This window comes from Lactuca saligna, chromosome 9 (genome assembly GCF_052625555.1).
Source record: "Lactuca saligna cultivar CGN05327 chromosome 9, ASM5262555v1, whole genome shotgun sequence".
NCBI lineage: Eukaryota > Viridiplantae > Streptophyta > Magnoliopsida > Asterales > Asteraceae > Lactuca > Lactuca saligna.
This window is the reverse complement of record NC_136425.1, coordinates 58,576,072-58,596,911: the sequence shown is the minus strand read 5'-3', so window position 1 is coordinate 58,596,911 and position 20,840 is coordinate 58,576,072. Positions and strand designations below refer to the sequence as shown.

Genomic DNA, 20,840 nt, shown 5'->3' with positions numbered 1-20,840 from the left:
TCAGGACCTCAAACTCCATGGCTTCCAGTTTGCTATTAAAGAAAATGCAAATCAAAAGTGAGTGATAGATTGGTTTGGCCTGTCTCACCATCTTTTTTGTGTTCTTGTTTTATTTAGAACCGTGGATGCTGAAGAAAAATTTAGGAGAAAGTGAAGTTAGAGAAGCTCATTTTACAAAATTTTTGTTCTACATCCGGATTGGTGACAAGGTACTCAACAAATAAAGTTTACCTGTTCATGCAAATTTTATACTATGTTGATTTCCAGTGCCACTCCATAGTTTTTTTCATGCCATATAATAATGCCCCTATATTGTACCAAAACTCATAATACACCATAAGTTTATAAAACATAAATGCAACACATTTTTCTATTCAACAAAAAACTTGTATCCGACAGAATCGCTAACAAAAGCAGTTTCAAATTTAATTAAGAATATGTCCCAAAGTTGTTGCTGTTGGTTGGAACAGATAGACTTGACATGTTCTTTCTTTTTCTTCCCATTCAATGTTGTTTGGATAAATGATGTTTAAAATTTAATTAAGAATATGACTGCACCAGGGCCCTCACAATATAATATATAATAATTTTTAAATAAAAAGTCAATATTATTTCTTGGTGGAAGGGTAATATGGTAATTTTTTGTACCAGGGCTCTCACGATAGGAAAAATGCAGGGAAAGTTTCAAATGGTGGTTGTCCGACATTTGGCTGCTCTGTTGAAGATGAAGCAACCCACCACACCACACACATGTTGGCATGAGCTGTCATGAGGGTATTTTAGGAATAAATTCTTTTATGTAAATTCCTTGATTATAGGAGTAGATTAGCCTCTGTCCTTTTTTAGCTTCTTATGCTCCTTTATAAAGTATTTCCTTTCTGTTATGAATTGATGAGAAATGAAATACAAAAATACACTTTTTATCATGGTATCAGAGAGGCTTTGATTTCCCCCTAGAAACTTAACCAGGTACTCCATTATCGTCTGTTAAACCTCACCAGGTACCTCCTTTTCCATAAGACATACATACTTAGTTATAACTCTAAGCTTTGGTGGTCACGTGGATTTTTGGTGCATAATCATTTTGATGTCTACAGGTCTCAGATTTTGATTATGTTCTTGTGTTTGTTCATCTAAATACAGAATTTACACTTAACATTCATGGGTTCAAGATTTTGATTTTTAGGTTTTATCATTTAGGTAATCCAGGGATAGCAAATTAACTAGTCTTCTTCGTGATTCATCTGGTGGAAGGACTAAAACATGCATCATTGATACATTATCTCATGTTGTTTATTCTCTTGAAGACATGAATGCCCTCCTTATTCCCCTTTCAGGTTACATGGTTGACGAGATCGGGGGATTATGAATTGGAAGTTCCAATTGTAATTAGACCAACAAGTGAAACTGTGATGTATCTGTATTTCACAAAATGATCAGGGGACACCATGACTTGCCCTAGAAACTTAACCAATGGTGTAATGTTGTTCGGTGGGATTTTAGTAATCGGACACCATTTAAAAGGTAGCTTCTTTGCTTTCTCATTACTTATGTGCCATTATATCCACCCTTGTTATCCTTCCAACAATTTGGCTGAGAAACCTCAGTTACTCTCCTATATTTCAGGTTCTAATTTCTATATCCTTCAGTAATTTTACTTTTTTACCCCTGACTCAAATAAAGGGACTAATTCCAAAGGTTTTTTTGAGCAACTTTTGGAGTTGTAACATTGACAACTGTGATTCTATTTTGGTGTTCTTCACACTACTTGTAGTTTTAACAGTTCCATATTTTGGTGACGGACTGTTTTTTATTAAAACTAAATCACATTTTTCGTCCTTAATTAAAGCTGTTTCTTTTTTTTTTAATGCAATTTTGTGTCTTACTTGAGGTTTCTTGTAACATTTTTCGGTCCCTATACCAAGTAAATGACTACTTTTGGTCCCAAAATTTTAGTCATTTTAGTTGGAACATAAACTAAAAACCTAAAAATTAGGACCAAAAATACAAAAGAAAACATGTTGGGACTAGAATTGAAAAAAATCAGCTATACACAAGAACCAAAATGTAATTTATATACTTTTTTTATACAAACAACACTTAATATTAATTGTTAATTGGTAATCTTGAACTGATTTACAGGAGTTGTAATGGCCTTGACCGGATTTGTACTCATGATGCTTGTAGTAAGTTTCACATTTTTATTCTTCATTTTATGAATAGTTTCACATTTACGGGCCGGCCTCACCTGCTATAATTCCTCCAAAGGCTGGGTTCGGTTACCAGCATCAGCTTTGTTTATAAAGGTGCTTAATTATTTATGCCTAAAAGGTTATATCTAAAAGGTTATATCATGTGATTATTTATGAGCTTTAAAATATGAGGTTACAACATAAATGAATAGAGGATAATGACTTTATTAACATGGGAAGGAATGTGAATTTAATATCTGGATCAGTATTCTCTTTCTGGAAAGCTGATTTAAGTTTCATAAGCCCATCACAATTTATTTCTTCCACATAATGAAAATGAGGAACACTAGCAGCTGTAGTCATTGACTTAACCATTGCACGCTGATAAGCCCTAACAACAAAGAACTTGACAACTTTAATAACATGTTTACTTCAATCAAATTCATGAAATTTTTTATTGTTTATATAATAATAATAATACCTTTGAGAGAATATATTATCATGATAAAGTGATTCAGCCGTCTCTTGAAGTTGTTCTTCAGGTCCAGACATCGGTTCGATAGAAGTAGGATTAAAAGCAGGTTTGTCATCAATAATTCCTTTTTCTACACCATATTTTAGAACATCTTCTTTCAATATTCTTCCATGTTTACCACTTCCAGTATCATAAGCTAAATCAATACCATGTTGCTTTGCAAGACTTCTAACAACAGGGGTGGATAAATTGTCATTTGCATGACTCTTTCTGAGCTCTAGCTTGTGTTCATCAGACTTTGACCCATCAGAAACTACTGATGCATCAGAATCATTAAATGGAACTGCAAAATCATCAACCACCAACTGTAATAGAGTTTCTCTAACCTGAAATCAAAGTCAAATCAAAATAACTTTACCATATATATGGAAATTGTTAATACTACTACCGGTGTTTTACCTTTATAATGTCACCAGGAGCATGCAGAATCTTGGACAAACCATTTGAGGAGTCCTCATTCTGCAATACCTTCACCAGTTTGTGCTAAAGGTACATCTATAATGCCACCAGCGTGTTGACTATCCTCTGCATTACTTGAAAAGTAGTGCCCCTTAACATTGTACAGTTTGCTCAACTAGATAATTAATACAACCAAATCATTACCTTTTATGATCATTGTATGAAGTTTTATCAAGGTTCATATGAAACACCACTAATTTAATGGAATGCACCCTTGTTCACATAAAAACATGTAAAAGTTACTCAAAATTACAACTGTTGTCTTAGTTTCTGATGTATGACTTAATTTGACTTAGTGTAATATACATAAAGATTTGTCAAAGACTTAATCTCACAATTGTTGGGTCACGGGTTGGTGAAGTCTTTTTTATTTGAACTGAAACCCGGAACCCAAAGGTATGTTTATTCAGCTACTCATCAAAATGGTTCATGTACACCACATGATGATATATTATCAATAAATCAAGATAATACTAATAATATGAAAACTTCAGTTCCTCCATTAGGCAGCCTTTCATCACCTTCACCTATGATGGATTTATTAGACATATTTGGTCCTACCCCTCCACCACCTAGTATGTTTATTTATTTATTATTGTATAATAAACTTTGGTAAAAAAAAGTTATTTTTTTAAATTCTTCAGTTGCATTTGGAACCTGCTAGCAGTAACTCTCTTCCTGCAAATGGTAATGGCTCAATAACACAAAAATTACGAGTTACCAACACTCAACATGGCAAGGTAACTATAAATAAATCATCATGGAATGAAATGTTTGTGTGCTTTTTTTAAAATATCGTTTACATGATGAATGTTGATTGTTATGGCAGAAAGCAATCATTATGCGCATACGAATAAGTTACAAGTTGAACAACAAAGACATGTTGGAAGAAAGACATCCTTCGTAAGATATGATAACATTTTTCGCTCTCTTCTATCACCATCTCTTAGTGTTTATATTTGGGACAATGTTATTAAATATTATTTGTATCTTTGTATTCCCATGTTCTTAGGTCCAAATCATGGATATTTGAATTTGTTGATTTTGGAGCTGAAATGAGACAAGATATATGGTGCTAGTAAAGGTAAGACAAGGGCAACAAATTATTCCATTAATGACATTAATCACTTGCATTTGTGATTGTAGTCATTACATATGGATTCAATACTTAGCTAAGTTGACCTAGCATTTTATTCTTCTAGGTTCACTCAATCAATTCTTGTTTTTGTTGTAAATTGTAAATTGTAATTCAGGGTATTCTTGGTCCATTTGCATCACTTGAGGAGGTTCATATAGTATTTTAAAGAATGTTGACTCTTTGTTCATTGATTGTTGTTTTTTGTGCAGAAAGGTGCTTTATGTTCTGATACTAGAATTGGTCAAGGGGGTACTACTACATGGAAGGTGCTTCAATACACACTTGCTTACAACAATGTACACAAATTAACTAAGGAAATAGCAATGTAGTCCTAGGTTATATAGTTAGGGAAAACCTCTTAATAATAATGTACAAATATTTGTCTACTATTTGAATGATTATTTATATGACAATAAATTTTATGCAATGGATTTTATTTTTTGTATATGGTATTTTATTTTCTGTTATGAGACATTAAATGCAAATTTAATTTGAAAATTAGTAAATCTATAAATAATATTTTTTTTAACATTTAAAATTATGATACGCAAAAATGTGTGTCATCTTGATTTATGACATGGCCTTTCTTGACAGAGGCTTCCTTGATACGCATTGCGTGTCATAAACACGCGCGTCATAAGGTTACGACACGCAAATGCGTGTTGTCTTCCTTTATGACAGGGCCTTCCTTGATACGCATTGCGTGTCATAAACGTGCGTCGTAAATGCGCGTCGTCTATAGATGACGCGCAAAAGCGCGTCGTCTCTCTTTATGACATGGCCTTCCTTGACGCGCATTTGCGCGTCGTCTGAGCGTTTTACGACGCGCAATGAGCGTCGTAAAAGGCTGTTTTTCTAGTAGTGATTATATCTAATTAAAGATATATTAATTAAAAAATGATATAATGAACCTACAAACTAAATACATGAATTGTAATAAAAAATGGACCCACAAAAAAAGATAAGCAAATAAAACTTTATTCCATCTACATTTGTCTTATTTGTCTTATATTAAATATTGTAAGACTAAGTCCATATATTATAGTCAAGTCCATATATTATATCCAAAATATATCCATTAATTTCAATGAAATTGATACCAAATATATGAGCCTACAAAAACATGTTCCGTTTTCAAAAGTATAACCTAATTTTGAAAAGTAAAAAACGTTTAGTGTTTCCTCATCTTTTTTTAGATATACAGGTCCTCTTTTTGTTCAGGTAATTATACCTCTTCCGATGAGGCTTCCTCTATGGCAATAGTGGTCCTATACTCTTATTGATTCATTTTTGTTTTCCACAAACCATTGTTTTCATTTACAGATCATTTCGTATCTCAGACTTCACCCCCACTTAGTACTATTTCCTTCGGTTATTAGAGACTACTCAAACTTCAATCCACATTGATGTTGTTCCGATTTCTTCAAACTTGTTTTGCCTTCATGGTTAGCGGAGGCCGACAAAACCAAATCTGATGTCCGGTGAAACAATGATCATCGGAGAAACATTATAGTGGCGGCAACGGTACCGATGACGGCGGTGGCCAGTACAACTAGAAGAAACTGTAGCTTTGTTTAGATCCGGTGAAAAGAGATCTGGAAATGATGGCCTTCTGCTCTAGATCTGGTGGAAAATAGCTCTAGTGATCAGAAAAATGGTATCGAGAATGCTTTTCAGTTGGAAAGAGAGTTGGAGGAACTTGGTTTAGGGAGAGAATGTAACGCCCGTAGGTCCGGACTAGTGAATTTAGAGGCAATAGGGGTCGAAAACGACTTTTCGCCAAAAGATTATTTAGAATAGAAAATTTGAACCAAGTTGTAGTATGTGTCACGAGGATTCCATACATATATAGAACGCCGAAATCCGAGTTATAACGAAGAAATTATGACCTGTCGAAGTTTCGCGACGGAACCGGCACGGCACCGAGAAGCGTAAATAGTGAATTTATGATGGAGGACTTTCTATCCTTAGCGATCTAAACGAAAGTCGTAGAATATGTTAAACTAAGAGCATCGATAAAAAGAACGCCAAAATCTGACTTCGTATGAAGAAGTTATTATTTTTCGAAGTTTCGGATTAGCAGTGTACGACCCGAAATTCGAATATTAGATCGAGCAATTTTTAGCCAACATGACCTAAACGAGAATCAAATATCTCGTTAAAAGTAGCGTAACGAGAAAAAGATGGACGAAAACGGACGTCGGATGAAAAAGTTATGAGGATATAACGGACCAATCCTGTCCCAGCCTGTTAATAATATAAAATTTCAAATCGAGTCAAAGTTAGCCGACGGAGTCTAAACGAAAGTTGTAGAGTACGTTCCCACCTTCGCGTGGATATAAAGAACGTCGAAAACGGAGGTCATATGCGAAAGTTAAGAATTTTTGAAGTTGTAACTCGAATTTGCGAAGCTGGTGCAATGGGTGATGACATGGTTCGATCAGGGCCGTAGCTTGCGGATCACGGTCTGGTGTTTGGATTCGGACACATAGCCCTCTCATACGCCCCGCGTACGCAGCTCAGAACGCCCAATGTTCTCCTCTCTTGTGCGGTCCGAAGAATGCCCACATTGCCCCACCCGGAGCGAGACACCTGCCCCTACGCGCAGCGTAATGCTGTTGTACGCCCATCGTACCTCCAAAGGCTCGCACCTATAAATAGGCTGCGTGGGTTGCCGAGCAAAACACACCAATTTCTTTCTCTTTCTAAAATTCTTTCTCTCTCTAAGGGTTTTAACCCTCCCCTAAGCCTAGGTGATCCCCTAGCACCCTAAGAAAGCCCCGAGGCTCCCGGAGTCCCGAGAAAAAGGAGTCTTTCGGTTTCGAAACGCTACTCCAAATAAAGTTCCGGTTTTCGATAAAATTCGTTGTAAGTGTGCTACGCTTACGCAACTGTTAATATAGCTTTCAAATAATTATAGGAATGTTATTAGATCCTTAAAATAATTATTTGGGCTATTATTATGAATTATATTGAGTGTTATTTAACACTTATATGATTATAATAATAGTTAGACTATTAATTTGTCACGGTTATCGTTAGACTAAACCCTAGTGGTGTTGATACTAGGTTTTATCGAAGGAAATTGTTTTGAGAGTATCGAAGCGCTGTCCGAGTGCTAAGTCACCACCTTTCAAGTGAGTGCATAGTCCCTTTAATCTTACACATAGATATCAAGTATTTTATATAAAATGGACATGACTACAACCTATCACCCACAAACCAATGGGCAGAGTGAGAAAACTATACAAATGTTAGAACACATGCTGAGAGCTTGTGTGATAGACTTTATTAAAGCTTGGGATACCCATTTACCACTTATCGAATTCTCATACAATAAAAGTTATCACACTAGCATCAAGGTTGCCCTATTCGAACCACTATGGCCGCAAGTGCAGATCACCTTTATGCTCGGCCGAAGTGGGTGACAAGCAACTAGCTAAAGGTCAATTTCCCGACAGCACTCTCACTGGCTTGGAAATCATAGGAGAAATGACCGAAAAGATTGTCCAAATTCAATAAAGGTTAAAAGTCTCTAGAGAAAAACATAAGAGTCACGCGCATAAAAGACGGAAGCCCTTGAAATTCTAGGTTGGAGACAAAGTATTGTTGAAAGTCTCACCCTGGAAAGGAATTATACCTTTTGGAAAACGTGGAACACTAAATCCAAGGTATATCTGACCGATGGAGATCCTCGCTAGGATTGGCCCGATAGCATACAAGCTCCGATTACTGCAAGAACTAAATAATATACATCCTAACTTTCATGTGTCCAACTTGAAGAAATGTCTATCTGACGAGACCATTGTGATCGCTCTCGATGAAATCGAAATCAATGAGAGTCTCCACTTCGTAGAAGAACCGGTAGAAATCATGGACCGGGAGATCAAAAGAATGAAACAAAGCCGCATCCCCATTGTGAAGGTCCAATGGAACGCCAAAAGGGGGCCCGAGTTCACCTGGGAACACGAAGATCATATAAAACAAAAATACTAACATCTTTTCCCCAACCCTTGAAGTCAAATTTGAAATGCTAATTTCAGGACGAAATTCCTTCTAATGGAGGGATGATGTGACAAACATCAATTTTAGGTCAGGTTATAGTCAAACAAAGTCAACAAGTTAAAATGGTCAACACAAATAGTGCTTGTATGTTAGGGCTTACTCTATGTCTACTAATGTATAACTCTCTATCTTAATACAATGTATCACCCAGAAGTTTCAAATGTTCAGAAAACCCAAACCCTAAATAGGGTGAGTAATGTAATGACTCGATAAAACACTAATATGTACCTTTCGGGGGTGAATAACACTCATAACGAGGCATAGTGAGGTTTACAAACCTTGCACTACGGGGCCAAACACTAGCAAAGGCTACAAAGAATGTCTCTATCAATCTATCTCGCTATATCTCTCTATCTCCTAAATCTCTCCCAAATCTTTCTCGGAATCTCTTTCAACTTTTTAAATACGCCCGGGCCATCTCGACCCTTCAATTAATTGAAAACCACTTGAAACGGGAAGATTTTATGGAAAATAGCACTCCTGATGCGAAACCACCCCAAAATGTGAAACCTTAAATACCAAACATGAACTTCGGATTCACATCAGGACTTGAGGTTTGGATTCACATCAAGATTTCAGGTTCACATTCGCACACATTCCCTACGAACTTCGGATTCGTGATATGTCTCCATGTTCGCATCTTGGACACATTCGCAGACTGTGGACGACGAACCTTAACCTTACTCCGAACTTCGACTTCGCATACCCCTCCCCCCTACGAACTTCGCGTCCACACTTATTTCCCAGTTTTTGACCAATTTTACATTTTGAGTTCGTTTTAGACGTAGGATTTTAACCAAATTCTTAAATTTGACATCTTAAACCCTCCAAACTCATATTTTATCCACATATTAGAGATTTATTAGATATAAGTATTGTTATTATTTAGGATAAGATCAAAAGGACATAAAGGTACTCTTTGACTTTTCCCATAAAGTTATAACACAAGTCTATGACAACTTTATGTCACTATTCACATCTAACTAGTTAATTCATTGTCTTTTTCATCGTCTTTCCGAAGAAGCCATTAAATCTACCTTTATAAAATCTTTATAAACAAATCCAATAGATCCTTTCCTTCTCCTCCAAGATTACCAACTCTCTTCTCCAAAAGCAAACTTTCACACACACACACACACACACCCACTCTCTCTCTCTCTCTCTCTCTATATATATATATATATATATATATATATATATATATATATATATATATATATATATATATAATACTATTTCTCAAATAAGTGATTGAGTTCGTCCATTTTTGGTAAGTATCTTTCTTCAAACTTCTACACAATCTTCATATCTCCATACAAATCGTGAAACATTTACAAAAATATCTACATAATTGTTCATAGGATTTTCAAATCTTCAAGCATTTTTCAAGTGTTCTTGACTTGAAACTCCTCATTCTCAACCTTCCACAACAATAAATCACATAAGGCGAGTTCATACCCCTACGTTTTCATGCTTTCTTCAAGTTTTAAGCAGGGAAAATACAATTTACAACTCTAAAACATATTCTAAACTCAAACATCAGCTTTCAACAGAAAAATTATGGTCTAATCACGAATTGTTTTGACCATCATAAACTTAGTTTTTTTCAAAACTGTTCAATATGCAGATAGTTCAGGTTTATACGTTTCTAATGACTACTTTCAATCATTCATACGGTTTTTCTATAATTTATGGCCATTTTTACAAAATTGCCTATCATTTCAAAAGTGATTTCGGACGAGTCTGTGAAGATGAAAATTTTCACACCGGTTTGATACTACTAAAAATCATAATAAAAATTATGAACAAAGTATACTCATTTTTGAAACTCTAAAATTTTACGGAACTGCTTTTCGACATACGATAATTTTTCTATAATTTTTCTAATATCAGGGACAGAAATGTTAATACTAAAAAATATGTTTGCAAGTTCATTTGCACTTTATAACATGTTGAACAAAGTTTGTAGCAATATAAAAATACATGTTGATTACATTTCATCATATTTTAATAACATGAAAAATAAATAATCATTTACATAAGGGATTTTTGATCACTACAAACACATATTATAAACTATAATAGCTATAGTTTATGGTTCATTAATAACACGAACATATTAAGGAAGGTTTCATATCTACTACAAAAAGGGTTTTTCATTCACACTACATGTAAACTCGTTAAATCAAATTTGTGCGATACTACTTCATTGTACCTCCTATGGTACGAGTTAAAGTCCTGTAATTATAAACCAGGATCTCTTGGAGGGAGAGCATGATACTTGTATATAGATCTATATTGAGATTGACAATATCGCACCTAAGTTGCATGCAACAACTAGACCGGTAGGTCTGGGGTGACAAATGTCATAACGCACTACTAGAAAAACATCCTTTTACGATGCGCAATGCGTGTCGTAAAACACTCAGACGACGCGCAAATGCATGTCAAGGAAGGCCCTGTCATAACGAGAGACGACGCGCTTTTGCGCGTCGTCTATTTACGACGCGCATATACGACACGCATTTATGACACACATTTACGACACACAGTTATGACACGTAATGCGTATCAAGGAAGGCCCTGTCATAAAGAAAGACGACACACATTTGCGTGTTGTAACCTTACGACGCACGTGTTTATGACACACAATGTGTATCAAGGAAGCCCCTGTCATAAATGAAGATGGCACGCATTTGCGTGTCATGAACTTCAGTAACCATTTTTTATATGCATTTACGATATGTCTTTACGATACCCATTTACGCATAATACAAAAATATGTAAACAAATATATACCAAAACAATCAATTTTATCCAATAACATCATGTCAAACAATATCAAAAAATTGTAATACATTGATATTAAGGGGATCTATTTGTACATTGTTATTAAGGGGTTTTCCCTAACTATATAACATGATACTACATCCCTAACTATATAACCCGATCCTTCATGTCATTGGCTTGCCACCTGGTGTAACAGGTAAAAATGTTAAACTTGGTGTCATGGGCGGTTGTCCACTGGGCATTGATGGCAAGTAAGGGCTTGAAGCATTAGATGAAACAAAATAAGGTTTATCTTCACAACAAGCTAGTTTCCACCTTATAAGCAAGTGGGAGTATTGAAGTCCCCAAATTTTCATACATGAGCCTTAAAATCCTTGGCTGTCTACACAACAAGCTAGTTTCCACCAACACCATGGGCAAATATGTCCAAAAACTATTTGAATGACCTAATCATCTTTAAATAGAATCAAATCAACATCAATTCTCTATATCTTCTTCATTTAGACCAAAAAAAAATTAAAAGACCCTGAAAACACGCATAAGTATGTACTATAAATACAAAATAAAAACTTAATTACCAAATAAAATTACTTTACCTGCATACTGATAAGAAATCAACAATTATCTCTTGAGATATCAATTGATATCACTCATATTTACTGAATGATAGGTACCTGACAGAAGACAAAAGAGTTAAAAATAAAAATAAAAACTACTTACTTAACTACAATGTTAATCCTCTTAAAATTTTGATTGTCTTTTGTAAAATTTTCTCAATTTAAATCAAGGGCAGGACACAAGCAATATAAGTAAGGGGGCTAAACCAAGACAAATTCAGATATTTTTTCTGAATGGGTCAAACTCTAAATAATAAACTTATTAGATATTCCTAATATGTTAAAAAACAATCACACCAACAAATGATTGGAGTAGCATTTCATAACATGTCTCTATGGACAACAACACGCGAAGGTGGTGACATGACAAATTTTTAATTAATTGATTAAAAATGATGATTTTAAAATAAATGGTTTAAATAAATAGATGTGTTTGAATGCAAATGAAACAGAGACAACTCCTGGTTAGACCAGCCCACCAAATTACCAACTAATTAAATTATTAAATTATGGTTAGATAAATGAAATTTTAAAATAGAAAATAAATAGATCGGTTAACTTGTGTGTGTGTTGACCTGGTATTGTGTTGAGATTTTTTATGACTCACCCCTACTTCTGTACATGTAATCGGAAATAATAGAAAAGGGAAACTCAAGAGCAAGACGCCCAACCAAATATTAACTGCATCATGGTGTTGTAAAGGCCAATTTTGGTCCAAATACTCTGACATGAAAATGATAGTATGAGTATATATACAAGAGTAAAACGGCTATTTACTCATATCCAAACATCACTTACTGTTTTATACATGCAGCACATAAGTGTCATTAAATCATGAATCATTAAAGCAGCTAAATATAGAGTCATGAAACCTCCACTTAATCCAGCACCAAAATAAGCCTGCATTCAGAAAGCTGTAGGGGTGAGTGACAATTCGAGAATCTGTTAAAATTTGAGGAATAACATGTTTAACCAAAAACAATATTTGAAAACAGGGTTAGATGTGAAACATAGAAATGTAATAATTATCAAAGTGTTGGAATACTTGAAATCTAGATTATTTACCTTTTGATTGTAAATCTAAAGATTCCTCATGCACATATTATGTTCTTGTCAACTCTTGCATAGTGGTAAATTTCAATTTAGCTGGTTTTTCTGTTCTTTTCACCTGATCTTTTCATATCTCTAGGCATCCTATCTATTTATTCATTGCAGACTAGTGAACTTCCATCATTATGTTCTTGAAATCTTCATTGTTAAACTTTTAATTTTGAATCTGAGCTTTTTATTACAATATTACTATTGTAGCACTTACTTAATGCACACATATTTACTCTGATTTGGTTCTTGTCAACTCATACATGATGTTAAATTGCAACTGAGATATCCATTAAATCCACGTAAAATGACTATTTCACCCACATTTTTGTATTTTTACTAATTCTTCTGTACATGAACTCACAACAATGAACTTTCAATCAAATGATCCAGACTTCCATTTTACTTCTCATGAAATGTATCGTATTTCTTATTAGGAATCAACTTTATTGGTTTTAAATCAACTCTCTTAACATTTATTTCCTATCTTGCAGTTTTTACTAGTTTGCTTTATAACATTAATGGTAAAGTAAGAGTAAGATTGTTATCTCCTAACATTGATGATAAAATAAACTTCTTAATTCCAGGTTCAAGTATTCCAGCACTTTGCTTTATAACATTAATGGTAAAGTAAGAAATAACCTTTATGTTGTTCGAGGAAAACAGTATTTGCCTCCATCAGAGATTTGTCATGCAACTGACTACAAAAGAGAAAACCTAGAATTTATTTCACAATACATAAAAAATAAAAAGATTTAATGCTCTAAAAGGTAATTAAAAATCCATTTAACAACCTAAAAGTAGGTCGCTCTGCTTCAAGGACACTGAAAATCAGTTTTTCACCATCAGTGACAGGAGCTGGCCTTAATGCCATTTTATGGAAGAATCTTATCTATAAAAAGAACAAAATATGATTTTTTATTGAGAAATAAAAAAATTATAAAAATACACCTATCAGATTAATTAATTTACTTATTGGGATACCAAGCATCGGTGAGAGTCCGGGTTTCCAGCTTCCAGTCGTTGAAGTTCCTTCAGGGCCTAATGACACACAAAAGTTAGTTAAGTTATTATCGAAATCAAATAAAAGAAACTTGTTCTTTTTTTTTTTATAATTTCCATCCATATTTTTATTTGAAATAAGATTACCTGTAATGCAAGCACGATCTTTTGTTTTTGCATATTTACTTCAAAAGAAAGCAAATGTGTCTCCAAGGAATCAAATGAATGTTTTTGAAGCAGCTTTAGATACTTTCCAGCTTCCATTAATGGATCTTCAGTCTAATATTTACATTTAGAAAATATTACAAGAGTAATTCCATCAAGCAATCTATTGGGGGGGGGGGGGGGGGGGGTTACCTGCAATAGCTTCTCTCCATGTTGATCTTGATCAACTGGCTTCACATTTCGTATCCCAGACTTAGAAACACCACCCACTACTTCCTCACTTTTCACTTCTACCTCCTTAAGAAATCATAAAACAAAATAACTATTAAACAAATTAAACAGTTTTTGTATCCATAATATGTAAAGAATTTATACTTTCTTAGCTCGTGCTTCATCCTTCCTCTGTTTTTGCCTTAATTTCTTTTTCTGAGAAGCCGGTAGTTTTTCCAAATCATCGTCTTTTTCGATAGATGACTTTGAAGGAGAATCATACAACTTAATATAACATCTGCATCAAACAATACAAAAAGAAAATCAAATTTCAAAAGGTAATGAGAGATTTTACAAATGTAACCGAATCATCCGCATTACCTTATAGCTCAAACTGCTGCCTTCCTAAAGTAATTATGTGCATGAAGTCGATCTTGAAACCTTAACATTTCAATATATGCACATAGAGTCATTTTTCTTAAACAATAAGAATGAAAATCAAATAGACTATAGCATTCAGAAGAGGCTGCATAAAGTCCATACTTCACAATCATTAGAAAAAGTAACCGCCTGAGAGTTGAAAACCAACAAGATTCAGGTTGTTAAAAGTCGAAAACAAATTATAAAAAATAAACTGAAAAGAATAGAATAGAAAAGAAAAACTAACTTCTACCATTGCTTGGTGATTTCTTAATTAAAATAACATCACACCATCATTTTACATAAATAATACTAGTGATTAATAGGAATAACCGACTATTTGATAAAGCAACCTGAGAAAGTAGATATGCAGCTATGTGAACTGGACTAGCATATTTATCATCAATCACAAGAACTTCAGATATCCCTGCATGCATGTCAATGGATACTATAGCCTCACTGTTCTGTCAAGTGTCGATATTCAAATGCATAGGAACTGCATTTGGATACTATAGTTTGGGCAATGGCCGAGGGCATCATTCCTGAGGTGCATTCAAATGCAGTTACTATTCTATCAAGTGCCAATATTAAACTTATTAATGTTGTTAGGAACTGATAGTTTTAAAAGAGTGTTTGATTCAATCATTCAATAGTTAAAATTGTACTAATTTTTGTGATAAAGTGGTGTTGAAACTTCAAAGAGTGTTTGATTGAATCATTGAATAGGTAAAATTGTTTAAATTTGATAAAGAGGTTAAGATGTTATCTTTCACAACAAGTGAAATCTATACATCATCATGAAAAGGAATTAGTATAATTAAGAGCAGCTGGTCACCATGATTTTACATGAATAATACCATAAAAGGCAGTAGTAGCCATATAAGGCTGACAAATACGAAACATGATTATACAAGAACAAGATTTAAGTATAAAGATGAAAAAGAACCTTAAAACCACACCACATCATTCACATGTATATCTTCTTATTTCTTAAGCAGTAGCTTCAAGTTTCTCTTTATACTCAAGTGGTGGCTGAATGGTGCAGATCAGCTTCCGATCACCATACAATTTATCCACACGGCTATCACACATAATTAACCAAACCTTAGTTAATCAATCTTTAACCACATCAATCAACAATTCAATATTCAAAAAAAAAAAAAATTATTCAGATTAAATTTTATCCGAGAGAGAGAGAGAGAGAGAGAGAGAGAGAGAGAGAGACGAACATGTAGTAGGCCAGAACTTAGCAGCACGAAGCCATGGTGCAGGGTAAGCTGCATATTCTCTAGAGTATGATTTTGTCCACTTATCAGCCATGAGTAGTTGTAGTGGATGAGGTGCTCCCTACAAATTTTATAGTTTCCCTCATTATCCCTCATATAACTCTTGAACATATAATACAAAAACAGTCAGAACTTAGTTATTGTTATAATTACCTTGATGACATTGTTGTTGATGTCCACTGTTCCTTTCACAATTTCTGCGATTTCTTGTCTAATGGAGATCAAAGCAACACAAAACTTGTCCAACTCAGCCTACAACTCAAAAATTCCACATGTTATGTTATATAAAAGGAAAGGAAAGGAAAAAAACATTATAACTTTTAAAGAAACTTTACTCTTTTTAAAAAAATACATTGCTTTCACTTTCAGTGGGTTCAATCATGAGTGTTCCTGGAACTGGCGATGACATAATTGGACCATGAAACTCGTAATCACTCAGACGTTTTGCAAAATCTTCTGGCACTATTCAGCACTTGTCTGATTATGAATATGACTCAAGTTAGTTGCTATTTCTTTTTGACTTAACAAAAAATATGACTAAATAATATTATAACTTACTTTCAAGGGTCTCAAAAACTCATGGGCAACTGTTCCATTCAGACCACGGAAAAGAATGGGATAGTGACTCTGCAATGTAATTAATCCCAAAGGAAAAAAAATGAGAACTTGATAATAATAATTAAAAAAATATTATATATTTGTTCTTAATGAATAGGGAAAGAAAGAAATTGAAACCTCAAGACGTTTTGCCATATAGTTTGCATTCAAGATAGCTATATTGGATGAATTTGTAAGTCCATGAGATCCCATCATGGCAATGTATGTATATGATATAGGCAAGATAAGTGTTGAACCCCAAGGTGTTGCTGAAATCGTGCCAAGTGGCTTACTTTGCTCAGGGGCTGGTATGCCTCCAGTTGCAACCTTTAAATCAAGATTTACAAATTAAATCATATAAACTCAACAACATATTACTCTAATTACAAATAAACATCAAACATAAAAAATTATTGTTTTGTCTTACCACAGGGTGTGAAGGCAAGTAGGCTGCCAAGTGTTTCTTCACACCAATGGGGCCCATTCCAGGCCCACCACCACCATGTCGAATGCAGAATGTCTTGTGAATGTTTAGATGACAAACATCAACCCCAATCCACCTTGGACTTGTTAATCCAACCTGTAAAAAATAAAACCCAAATAATTTTTATATGATGTTTCAATTTTGTTAGCTCCATTAAAACGACACAAGAAGTATAATGTTTATGTACCTGTGCATACATGTTAGCTCCATCCATGTAAACTTGACCTCCATTGTCATGAATAATCTTGCAAATGTCATCAATACCCTCCTCATAAACTCCATGAGTAGAAGGATAGGTAACCTAAAAAAAGAGAATTTACTTTAGTTTTTAATCTTTTGTCTATTATATATATATATATATATATATATATATATATATATATATATATATATATATAATGTTTTGATAAAAAAAATTGCTTACCATAAGAGCAGATAGATACTCCTTGTTTGCTTCAGCAGCCTTGCATACCTTTTCAATATTGATATTACCTTTGGATTTAGTTCCCACGGTAATGATTTTCATTCCACACATAGCTGCACTTGCAAGATTTGTTCCATGTGCAGACACATGGATGATGCATACATTACGATGATGATCTCATCTCGCCTATAGTTGACCAAAGTCAATGACTTTGACTTTATATATATATATATATATATATATATATATATATATATATATATATATATAAAGTCAAAGTCATTGACTTTGGTCAACTATAGGCGAGATGAGATCATCATCGTAATGTATGCATCATCCATATATATATATATATATATATATATATATATATATATATATATATATATATATATATATATATATATATATATATATATATATATATATATATATATATATATATATGGGAAAAGTGAATATACCCTTAAGGGTAAATAAGCTTTGGTACCTAAACTTACCATACTACGTCGTTTTGTATTATATATATACATTGTAATTGTCTAATGCTCTTATAATTCAACTTCTAACTTGATTTCATTCAAAGATTTTTATAAATTTCACATTTATTTTCCTTTTACATAATTTTCACTTTCAACTATAATATATATAGCCTAATTGTTGTTCGTCAAAAAGATGTGATGTATGAGTAAGATAACAATGAAAATTTTAAAATCTTTAAAGTAAATCAAGTTAAGGATTGAGGTTGAAGAACATTATAATAAATATATCAAACAAAACGACGTATTATGGTGAGTTTGGGTACCTAAGCTTATATACCATTAAGGGTATATTCACTTTTCCCATATATATATATATATATATATATATATATATATATATATATATATATATATATATATATATCATTATATAAAAGGGTATAATTTAGCATACCATATGATAAGCTCGGATAACCATCAGCCCAACATATTCTCCAGCAGCTCAAGCATTTGGTTGCAAAGAGAAACAGTCAAATCCGGTTATGATACACAGCATGTCCTCCAAATTCTTGAACATTTGCTGCAAGATATTTTTTTATGTTTGTCTCAGGTTAAAAAAATCTATAGAAATATAATTTGGAATTGTAAGTCAAAATTAGAAAGATTTGATTAACTGATACCCCTGTGCCTGTTGGGTAGGAGAAAATGGATGCATATCTGCAAAGGTTGGCCATGTCACATGCATTATCTCTGTAGTTGCATTATGCTTCATGGTACAAGATCCCATAGGAATCATACTGTGGCATAATGACAGATCCTTTGACTACAACTTACTAATGTATCTTAGTAGCTCATGCTCCGTATGATAACTAAAATAAATAAATAAAGAAAGAACCAGGAAAAGCCTTTTACATGTTAAAAAAGTGACTAAGTTTTGAAAACAGTATCATACGTGTTGAAAATTGAATGAGTCAGATATGGGGTCTCTCTAACAAGTCCGGAAGGGATAACATCCCGAACCTGTGCTGCAAGTGATGTGGCACTGAATGTCACCTAGAATCAAGAATCAAGAATCAAGTTTCTTGATTTATATAAATATTTGTTATATCAAAAGAAAGGACAAAGTACAAACTCACCGGTTTTCCCAAGGCGAAAACTTTGAACATCCTGAACCTCCACCATGAGAGCCCACTTCAGTTGTCGCCGTTATTTCGCCAACTCTAGCCATTAGATGTAATCATGTGTGTAGATACTTACATCACCAAAGATAGGAGCGGAGGCAACAACAGATGAGCCTGGTTCAGAAAACCAGAAGGGTGATTATGGTTTTCCAGAGACAAACATAGAGAGAGAGAGAGAGAGAGAATGCACCTCAGGAATGATGCCCTCGGCCATTGCCAAAGCCAATCAGATACGAAATTAAGGGCTTTGAGCACAGCGGGATGAAAATATCACATATAGCTACCGAACCAGACCAAAATTACATTATGCCACCTCAGGAATGATGCCCTCGACCATTGCCCAACCTGGCCATGCCTTGGGTCGGGCCTGGTAGTCATAGTAGATGGAGTACGGTTGATAGGAGGTGGATCCAAAACTTAGAACCCCAATCGCTAGTGAGTGTAAGAATTCGTAGTCGTCAGCATAGGCATGTGTGAGAGTAAGGAGTCGCCGACACTGCGAGGATGAAACTTGATTAATTTTGTGGAGGTCTCCCATAAAAGCCCTAGCTGGTTGATAGAGGTGTTGATTGTTGATGATGAAGGGCCGATAGGGTTTCATCGATTTTGATTGTGGTAATACTAGTTGGGGGAGGATAAGATAGCTTCGAAGAAGGTCACAAATCTGGAGAAAGGAAAAATGAAGACATCGTTGCGAATTGACGGTGGTTGTGTCTAGGGTTAGAGAGAAGGAGGAGGGAGAAAATGGCTCTCTGTGCGATTTTATGAGAGATAAGGGAGATTACTTCAAAATTTTAGAATTTTCTAATTTTATAGGATCCCTCTTTAAAAACGCGCGTTTAAATGAAAAAATATAAAGAAAAATTTGTAGACGACATCCATTTAATTTAGGTGCCCTCTGTGTTTGTAATTTTTTTTGTGGACAATAATTTTAGGGCACGCACAAATACGTGTCCTCTATCGTTCAAAATTTGGAAGGCTGACATTATTTTTAAGGACATATAAAAATGCGTATCGTAAATTAGCGAATGTCATTGTTCGCACGTCATTAAAGGGTATTTTTCTTATAGTGACATTTACGACGCATGAACAACGTCGCAACAGGTCATCTATGTCATTAGCACGGTTATAATAACTCACATAGGGAAATAACAATACATATAGTTTACGGGGAATTTCTACATTCAAACAGTTTTATTCGCTTTAAAACTGAACATACTATCAAAAGTATGAAATAACACTTGTACATTCGGTCTTGGGTTTTAAGACTGTATTTCCTTTACACTACAAGAAAAAGACCCTTTTACGACGCGCAAATCACGACACTCATTGATTTATGTTACGTAAAGGAGAGTGACATTAAAAGAGTGTCATCTCTTAAAAAAATTTATTGATTTAGGTCACGCATTATTGTATGCATTTAAATTAATGTCTTATGTAAAAAAAAGAAAAAAAACGGAGAGCACTTGTGCGTCCTCTGTGAATGTCGTTTTATATTTTTTTAAGAAACGCGCGCCTCTCTTCCTAGAGGGAAAATGAAATCCCGAAAAATTTTAAACCTCTCTTTCTTCTCCTATTTCTTTTTGATCTGTTCTCTGATATCTCCTCTCCTTCGTCTCCGCCCCTCACCCACCTCCACTACCTCCCACCCACACTGACTCTTCAGGCCTGCACGACGACGATGTACTGGCCTTA

The 20,840-nt window shown here is 34.2% G+C and overlaps 1 protein-coding gene, 2 long non-coding RNA genes and 1 pseudogene across 4 annotated transcripts; all 4 read right to left on the bottom strand.

Annotated features, from left to right (window-relative positions):
* Nucleotides 1–2,314: 2,314 nt before the first annotated feature.
* On the bottom strand, nucleotides 2,315–3,185 carry LOC145016376 (lipoamide acyltransferase component of branched-chain alpha-keto acid dehydrogenase complex, mitochondrial-like). The gene is made up of 4 exons (XM_078974713.1): nucleotides 3,168–3,185; nucleotides 2,674–3,053; nucleotides 2,425–2,583; nucleotides 2,315–2,324 (listed from the first exon to the last, which is right to left on the bottom strand). Exons 1-4 carry the CDS (start codon nucleotides 3,183–3,185, stop codon nucleotides 2,315–2,317), a joined length of 567 nt encoding a protein of 188 aa, XP_078830839.1.
* A 10,348-nt stretch (nucleotides 3,186–13,533) lies between these two features.
* LOC145014896 (uncharacterized) lies at nucleotides 13,534–13,937 on the bottom strand. The gene is made up of 3 exons (XR_013665664.1): nucleotides 13,879–13,937; nucleotides 13,689–13,786; nucleotides 13,534–13,595 (listed from the first exon to the last, which is right to left on the bottom strand). It is a non-coding gene; the product is annotated as an uncharacterized LOC145014896 (long non-coding RNA).
* Nucleotides 13,938–14,043: 106 nt separating this feature from the next.
* Nucleotides 14,044–14,725, bottom strand: LOC145014509 (uncharacterized). The gene is made up of 3 exons (XR_013665547.1): nucleotides 14,653–14,725; nucleotides 14,254–14,569; nucleotides 14,044–14,175 (listed from the first exon to the last, which is right to left on the bottom strand). It is a non-coding gene; the product is annotated as an uncharacterized LOC145014509 (long non-coding RNA).
* Nucleotides 14,726–15,625: 900 nt separating this feature from the next.
* Nucleotides 15,626–19,130, bottom strand: LOC145015926 (glycine dehydrogenase (decarboxylating) A, mitochondrial-like; annotated as a pseudogene). The gene is made up of 14 exons (XR_013666088.1): nucleotides 19,101–19,130; nucleotides 18,917–19,017; nucleotides 18,639–18,833; nucleotides 18,419–18,569; nucleotides 17,483–17,668; nucleotides 17,246–17,359; nucleotides 17,002–17,154; nucleotides 16,713–16,901; nucleotides 16,532–16,604; nucleotides 16,472–16,483; nucleotides 16,330–16,439; nucleotides 16,131–16,229; nucleotides 15,917–16,038; nucleotides 15,626–15,772 (listed from the first exon to the last, which is right to left on the bottom strand). The product of XR_013666088.1 is annotated as a glycine dehydrogenase (decarboxylating) A, mitochondrial-like (transcript).
* Nucleotides 19,131–20,840: the final 1,710 nt, after the last annotated feature.

Bases quoted from the DNA above. Each gene is read 5' to 3' on its own strand.
- LOC145016376 (XM_078974713.1), bottom strand. The intron at 2,584-2,673 runs GTATTATTATTA...CTTTGTTGTTAG, and splicing joins GATAATATATTCTCTCAAAG to GGCTTATCAGCGTGCAATGG.